The sequence below is a fragment of the Cardiocondyla obscurior genome, unplaced genomic scaffold (genome assembly GCF_019399895.1).
Source record: "Cardiocondyla obscurior isolate alpha-2009 unplaced genomic scaffold, Cobs3.1 scaffold1_7361187_7686053, whole genome shotgun sequence".
Lineage (NCBI taxonomy): Eukaryota > Metazoa > Arthropoda > Insecta > Hymenoptera > Formicidae > Cardiocondyla > Cardiocondyla obscurior.
Genome location: NW_027228794.1, coordinates 158,924 through 167,570, shown reverse-complemented (window position 1 = coordinate 167,570; position 8,647 = coordinate 158,924). Strand labels below are relative to the sequence as shown.

General features: G+C 34.2%; 1 protein-coding gene and 1 long non-coding RNA gene across 3 annotated transcripts; one reads left to right on the top strand and one right to left on the bottom strand.

Moving 5' to 3' along the window:
- Window positions 1–3,027: 3,027 nt before the first annotated feature.
- On the top strand, window positions 3,028–5,328 carry LOC139112728 (uncharacterized). Of its 2 annotated transcripts, none has more exons than XR_011547421.1 (3): window positions 3,028–4,017; window positions 4,093–4,347; window positions 5,103–5,328. It is a non-coding gene; the product is annotated as an uncharacterized lncRNA (long non-coding RNA). The 2 variants fall into 2 exon arrangements; XR_011547420.1 differs by lacking the exon at window positions 5,103–5,328 and adding an exon at window positions 4,431–4,678 and having other exon boundaries at window positions 3,029–4,017.
- A 1,937-nt stretch (window positions 5,329–7,265) lies between these two features.
- Window positions 7,266–8,397, bottom strand: LOC139112731 (uncharacterized). The gene is made up of 4 exons (XM_070673798.1): window positions 8,339–8,397; window positions 7,566–7,888; window positions 7,409–7,489; window positions 7,266–7,270 (listed from the first exon to the last, which is right to left on the bottom strand). The coding sequence occupies exons 1-4, from the start codon at window positions 8,395–8,397 to the stop codon at window positions 7,266–7,268; spliced, it is 468 nt and encodes a 155-aa protein (XP_070529899.1).
- Window positions 8,398–8,647: the final 250 nt, after the last annotated feature.

Here is an 8,647-nt window from a genome sequence, read left to right as displayed (position 1 = left end):
ATGCTGAAGGACATTTAGAAATATCGGGGGAAAAAATTTCATTTTCTACTCCCGAGACAATTACCGTTCCACCGCAGGCCGAATCTCTATTCTTTGTACGAATTTCAAATCCGGAGATTGAGGTCGGATATGTACCGCGAATGAAAGTCGTTCACGGTATTTATCTGGGAGATACCGTCGCCACCAACAAAGACGGAAAAGCTTATCTAAACATAATCAGTACACTGAGCGAACCTATTGAAGTTCAAGTACCTACAATACAACTACTACCGTTAAGCGAGATGCAGGAAGGAAACATCGAGAAGAGTAATAAAGAATGGCAGACCGTTGAAATGTCACGAGACTCCGAGGTCAAGAAAATCTATGACGGAGGAAATCACGATAGCAACGATCTCTGTCATCAAGACTTCATCGATGGAAAATTTCTTGAAGACAAAATCCAGAAGAAAATTAAAAAGAGAGAGGTAAATAAAATAAAAATTACACAGGAGAAGGATGCGAAGACATCGCCTGGTAACAACCTTAATGAAATCAATAATGGGGGAAATTTCCAAACCCCGTCCCAAGAAAAAAAATATATACATTTAATTGCCCAGGAGAAGGATGCCAGGACATCGCCGGGAAATATAATAAATAAAGAGGTAAATCTCCAAGCCTCACGAGTAGAATCTAAAATTTCCAAAGATTCTATTCCTGTCAATTACGAGGAGGGAAATTTCCAAACCTCACTACGTGATCTGACCTCCTCCAGTAATTCCAGAATGGATCCATTGAAAACGATAAAAGAATTAAAATTTCCGCGAGTCAGAGAACCCGGAAATAATGAAATTATTCCCTCTTATATTACCTTCGAAGAATTAACGGAGAAGTTACATTTATACGATAAATGTAAAATTAATAATAATAAAAATAAAATTATAATTAACAAACCATCTTCAAGAATCTCAACCTCCATGGAAAAACAATCACGACAAATAATAGAAGAATCTACGACTTATCGTCCAGACCAAGGAAGAAGAAAAGATAGAATAAGCGCGCAATGCTTAGCAATAATCAATAAGAGGGAAAATAAGCGCCTTTCTGAAATAATAGAATTATTGCGTTTAGAGCATATAAGCGTTAACAAAAATAAAAATGTAACGGATCTCATTAAAAAGAGCCAGGACAGATTTCACATACCCGGAGATAAACTGACCTTCACTTAGGTACTGCAGCATCAGATACCCACAACGGATGACCAACCGATTAACACCCGGCAATATCGGTTTCCACAAAAACATAAAGAGGAAATAAATAAACAAGTGGACGAACTGTTGAAAGGAGGGATAGTAAAACCTTCACAGTCGCCGTATAATACACCCATATGGATCGTGCCAAAGAAAGACGATTCATAAGGAAATAAACGATGGAGAATGGTGTTGGATTTCAGAAGCCTCAATGAAAAAACAATTGGAGACGCTTATCCATTACCTAACATCGTTGATATACTGGATCAATTAGGCGGTGCTAAATATTTCTCCGTCTGTGATCTAGCTTCCGGATTTCATCAGATAAAAATGGATCCGAAGGATAGCCATAAAACGGCTTTCACAACTCCGTTTGGGCACTATGAATTCGAAAGAATGCCTTTCGGATTAAAAAACGCGCCTGCAACTTTCCAAAGGTTAATGGATCTCGTATTAACAGGGTTGCAAGGGCGCGAATTATTTGTGTATATGGATGACATAGTCATATATGCAAAAACATTAGAAGAACATGAAAGGAAATTCAATTTATTAATACAGCGGTTACGAGAAGCGAACCTGAAATTACAGCCAGATAAGTGTGAATTTTTGAAATCAAAGGTAACTTATCTCGGCCATGTAATTAGCAAAGACGGCGTAACTCCGGATCCGAAAAAGCTGGAGGCTGTCAAATTATTTCCACGACCAAAAACGCCTAGAAATATTAAACAATTTTTAGGCTTGGCTGGATACTACCGGAGGTTTATTCCAAGTTTCTCAAAATTAACTAAACCATTAACCGCATTATTAAAAAATGACGCGGCATTCGAATGGACTCCAAGTCAGGAGGAAGCATTCGAATCACTAAAACAAAAATTATGTGAAGAGCCTGTATTACAATATCCAGATTTCTCACAACCATTTATACTAACTACAGACGCCTCAGGAATAGCTGTAGAAAGAATTTTGTCACAGGGAATAGTAAACAAAGATCAACCCGTGGCATACGCATCACGAACATTGACAGAGAATGAAGTAAAATACGACACATACAAGAAAGAGGCATTAGCGATAGTCTATTGTGTGAAACATTTTCGACCATACCTATACGGTCGAAAGTTCACTTTAGTCACGGACCATAAACCATTGCTTTGGTTCAAAAATGCGCAAGATGCAAATATGCGCATACTACGGTGGCGATTAAAATTAGCCGAGTATGACTACGATGTAGTATACAAGGCCGGAAAAACGAATGTAAACGCAGATGCATTGTCAAGAAATCCGGTGGAAAAAAAGCAATGCAACATAATTAAGCCTATGAAAAAATTAAATTAGAATGATCCTAAGGATGCTGAATTAATCGCGCAAATGCTAGAAGAATCTGATAATGACAGTGAAGAAGACGACGATTACAAATTATATTTATCTGACGAGGAAGAAATAAAAAAGGAAATTAATAAAAATGGAATAAGCAAAAATGATTCAATACTATTTACGGAACAAGAATTAAACGAATCGTCACAGGAAATTGTGGAAAAAGCGTTAATTCATGATCCACCAGAAGAGCATCGAATACAAACACGAAGCCGAACAGCAAAGAAAGAAAGAATGGAACAATTAAAAGAAAATACGATTAAAAAGGAAAACGAACAAATAGAAGAACTTGAAAGTCAAAAGAAGGACCTCGACAAAGAAAAAGAGAGTGACGATGGAAGCGATAGCAAAAGTGAGACAGAGGAAAATAGAAATTTACCCGTTGTTACAGATATCAAGAGGCACGGTAGTGCCTCGCGCCAAGTATAGGCGCAGCGAGGCACTATCGTGCCTCTATTACGCGAGACGACGTTTTGAGAAATCCGTAGATTACCGGATCTCAATAACGGCTTAACCAATCGCTTTCTTAATAGGCATATTGCATTGATTATGGTCGACTTATATAATAAAAGTCTTTTTATTATTTCGCTGCGTGGTCTATAAATAAAGATATCGCGATTATAATTTTGGTTACAAGAGTAAAATTATTAAGATTTTCCGTCGTCATTTTTACGTCTCAAAAAATGTCCCTTTCGTTTTCGCGTCGCTAGATGGTGCGGATTGATTTATCGACAGTTTGATAATATTATCGACTTTGTTGATTGACGTGTGAGGTTAGTGATCCGCAGTGATCCGTTAATTAAGGTAAGTGTGACTAATATTATTTAAATGTTATTTATAGTATATATATTATATTATATCAAATATAATTTAAATGTTATTATTAATAATCTTATATTTCAGAGATGGCTCAAATTCTTAAAGAAGGTAAAAATTAATGGTTAAATAGCGAGGTAATTATCAAAAATTTGTTTGTCAAATCTGTAACAAAATATATTTTATGATTAGGTTTCTTGTCTGATGGCTGCGTTTCGAAAAGGTCATATTAAGGTATTGAAATGGATGGATGGTAAATCACGTAACGCAATTTCCAAGTGATCAAGAAATGACAAGATCTTGATAGCGTTACCAGTGCAGGATCGGTATCAACAACTTCGATTACAACCACTAGGACATCCACCAATATTAATTCCGATTGAAAATTGAAAGGTCAATTAGTTTTTGAAACTTCCTTGAGGCATCCTGCTGATAGAGAAGATTTTGAAGCGACTGGTAATGAAACTTATGTTCCTGGCTAAGGAAAAAAGTCTTATAATAATCAATACGATGGAGATACTTTAAACACATCATCGAAAACGAGTAATACCAGCCCCAAACAAAGTGGAAAGCGTGAAGAAGGATGGAAAGAAGTTGTACGAATGTAAGATACATGTTCTTGAAAAAAGTTTTTCAATTAATAATATTTACGGCTATCTAATGTAATTGTGGTTTACAGGGGACAGTCTGATGATTCGGGAAGATTTATGAATTCACGGTTTCGTTCTAAAAAAGTGTCCGTTCCCACAAATGCTATCAGCCGAGTAATAGGCAGAGGTGGCAGTCATATAAATGCTATTCGTGGTGCTACGGGTGCGTACATCGAAGTAGAAAATTGGTAACATATATAGCATCATTTTTATAGGCAAATTCTCAAATAAAAAAATTTACTGAAAAAATTAAGCAATTCGAAGAAACGGATAAAACTGCAAAGGTAATGTTTTTTTTAAATAATTACAATTTATTGTTATATTAAGATTGTAAAGAAATGTGACAATTAAAAATACTTTATTCCAGAATTTCACTTTGTTATTAGAACAAGAACGAATTCAGTGGAAATCTTTGGAAAATAAACTTACGAAACAGATTGAAGAGAAAAAAAAAACGATGTAAAGCTGAAGATTGAGTTTAATTAATGCAATTCTTTATGGAATAATTTCATAATTTGCTCAGGCAGGCCTGATAAATAATCGTGATTGTTGTGGAATTGTAACAGAGAATTTTAATTTATGTATAATTTATTTGATTATCTAATTATTGTGTAAATAATGTTTGCTTTCTCCGTTTTGTAAAGCTCTAGCTTTATTTTATGCATCGGTTGTAATCTCACAAAATTAGTGTTTTCCTTTTACATTTTTCTCCTACTATTATCATATTTGCACATGTGACTATATCGTGATAAGATAAAACAAAGCGAGAAAATGAAATTATTTCATACATGTGTTTTGCAAATAAAGATCTATTCAAAAGAGAGATTTTATAGTAAGAAAAATAAACTTATTAATATTAATATTTATGGAATAGATTTTATAAATAAAAGTTTCTTTATAAGTAAATCTATTAGCATTTTTCCAGTAGAGCTGATGATCAATACTTATGACAAATAATAATCTTAATTATATTATTATGATTTTATTTAAGCTTTCACATATTCTTTTTATATTGCTGATTGTAAAATAATGTTTTTAGGATTGCTGGCCAAGACGAGATTATTGGAACAGCAACAAAAAACTATAGAAAAGATTAAAGCAGAAGAAAAGCGATCTCATTGGAAGGGCAAGGAAAATATAGTACATTCAACACCATATTGCTGATTGGAAAATAATGTTTTTAGGAATTGCTGGCCAAGACGAGATTATTGGAACAGCAACAAAAAACTATAGAAAAGTTGAAAGCAGAAGAAAAGCGATCTCATTGGAAGGGCAAGAAAAATGTAGTACATTCAACACCTATTTCTTCTCCGCATAAAACATTAACGCCATTAAAAGATACTCAAATTTATATCTGTAAAGAATATTGCTAAGAATGTTTATGTTTAATTTTTTTAAATATGTATTATTAGTATTTTTATTGATTTTTCTGATTATCGTTAATACATGTATGTTGTTTTACACAGGTTACTAAAACAAAAAATAAAGAAATAGAGGAGGTAAAACAAATTTCCTCCAAAAAAATTGAAGAAGAAACTGAACAAATAATGAAGCATGCTTAGAAACTGATCAATAAAGCTGAAACTGATAAACAAGGTGCACTAATAGCATATTGTACCGAGAGTACAGAGCAGGTGAAAAAAACGATTATCGAATGCGATGCTAAAGTCTTTGTGAAAGTTTTTAAACATTCAAACACATTCATACTTTTACAATATTAATTTATGTAATTTATTCTGTAGATATATATATATATATATATATATATTTTTTTTTTAATCTATATTTTGTTTATTACTTTTCTCTATACGTTTCTAATTTATTCAACTTATACGTACTCTTTGTGATACTTGAAAAAATTTTGGGTTTAAAAAAATATAAATAATATGTTAGAATAAAATGTGTTTCAGGTCAACGCTATGGTCGAAGAAGTGCGAAATACCGTGGAAAAGAAGATACGGCTTGCTAACGACAGATATAAAACGTGTTTGGTTCGTATAGAGGTAGAGCGGGTTGCATTAGATGAAAAGCTTGCACAAAGAATTATTATCATGTTATAATTTGTGACTTTCAGACGAGTTTTAGTTAAAGTTTACAACTCGAATTGGATAAAACAGAAAGCGAATTAGCGAAAAAAAAATAAGAATTGAGAACTTTAAAAGATCACATTAGAGCAGAAGCAGCTGAAATGGTTAGTAAGAAAAAAGGATTTGATAATATAAAATCAATCTTTGAGACAAAGATCGATTGAAGTGTCCAGGCGCTTGCGGCGACTCGATACTAATAATAATCGGTAAGCTCGCGAGAGAGAGAACAAATAAAGACAATTTGCAAGGTAAAATAGCGAAGACTAATTTAGCTTAACGTGCTCCGTGCAGGAGCTTGAATTTACACATATTTGTATTTTTAGCATGCTGTTCGGAAAAAGAAACATGTAGATGTGCAGTTTTATACTGAAGTCGGCGAAATTACTACAGATTTATGTAGGTAAACATCAACACATGCATGATCGCGACGATCTCGCAGCTGAACAATCGGAACGAGAACTAAGACATAAATTAAAAACTGCTTTTAAAATACTAATAATAAGGGTAATAATAATAAAATAAATGAAAAGGAATCAGTTATGTAATAATTTATTAACTACTGTGAAGAAGAAATATATTATAGTAGAAAATTAGTTTTCTCATATACATAAATGATATTAACTCCTTTAGAAATGAGAACTGTCGAGGACTGTCGTAGTAGAACCACGTACGCTCAAATTGGATAACTTTAATTACGTATCGTTGTCTGCAGGAGAAAGTTAATCGAAACTTTTCACAAGTAATTATACAAGATTATGCATCAAGTACTAAGACTAATTTTTAGCATTAATTTGAAATTAAACATAATGTCCATAATTATAAAAATATTTGAAATTTCTTTACGAATCGGCTGAGTCTTATCTTACATTTTCTTTTACGAATCGTAACATTTTGAAATTTCGTATTTCGTAAGAACTAAAATTTATTTGCGGACAAATATTAGAAAGTAATGGTAACGCTATTTTAAAACTATAAGATCTCTTAAGAACATTCAAATAACGCTCTGATCTTTTCGTAATCGGATGTAAAATTCAACGGAAAATCCCGCAAAAGCGATGTACATCAGATGCTTACGGCGTTGTGCTGTTTAGCTTCGTCGCCGACATTGATTTGTGTTAACCTGCAATAAAATGTTATATTAGATTAGAAATATTTATACAATGCATAATTAAAAAAAATGTCTAATTAAATTAATAATATTTTGTTTTCTTACCTATCAATGTTTAATAAAAATATAAAGTTTGATTATGTGTGGTACCGGCACCGTGGCCACGTCCGCGGCCACGTCCGCGACCACGGCCCCGGCCCCTATTCCGTTCTCCTTTTTGCCATCTAGGAGCTGAAAAGTAATAAAATGAAATTATTGATATATTGCTTATTATATTGATATATATTATATTGATATATTTATTTACGTCTTTTTAATTTTGCTTCCAGTTCTTGAATTTTTTGTAACAAATAATTTGTTGTTTCGGCGGATGGTATGGCGGCCTCTTCTTGTAATAATGAATGATGAGCGCTTTGGACCGTCTCCTTGGGACGAGGAGGCGGCTGCTGTTGGGCAGCCGTCTCCTTGGGACGAGGAGGCGGCTGCTGTTGGGCAGCCGTCTCCTTGGGACGAGGAGGCGGCTGCTGTTGGGCAGCCGTCTTCTTGGGACGAGGAGGCGGCTGCTGTTGGGCAGCCGTCTCCTTGTCGCAAGGAGACGGCTGCTGGTTCTTTTCTACTTCTTCCATGTGGCTAAAAAAAATATATATATATACAGGGTGTATTATTCCATATTGACAAACTGTCAGAGTTAAATAGGTTTTGTGGATACAAATTAATGAGTCCTGTGCCGTTTTGCAAAATTCTCAATAGTTATTGAGAAAAAAATTAATTTGTCTAGCGCAAGAGCGACAAGGAAGCTACGCATGAGTGAGCGCGACAGGCGAGTAGCTAAAAATGGTGCCGTCGCCTGTCGCGTTCACTCACGCGTAGCTTCCTTGTCGCTCTTGCGCTAGACAAATTAATTTTTTTCTCAATAACTATTGAGAATTTTGCAAAACGGCACAGGACTTATTAACTTGTATCCACGAGACCTATCTAACTCTGACAGTTTGTCAATATGGAATGATACACCCTGTATATGTGTGTGTGTGTGTGTGTGTGTGTGTGTGTGTGTGTGTGTGTTAATTAATTAATTCTTACCTTCGGAAATTCTCAAAATAACTTTGTTCGATTTCTTCAAAATCTGGTTCGTTCGCCATTTTGCTCCAATAATGTCGATAGCAGAAGTTGGAGGGAAAGATATAAAAGCCGATCGCGATTTTGTGCGAGTTTACAATAATTGCGTTAAAATGCGTTTGTCGCATTTATATTGTAAATGTTCACAATTAATGATTGTTATTTATTCTTTTTTGTAGTTCTCGCTTCTGATTGGCTGAATCGCTTCTAATTTTCTGAATTAACAAAAAATTACGCTTAAAGCATTTCAATTGTAAATTTTTGCAATTAATG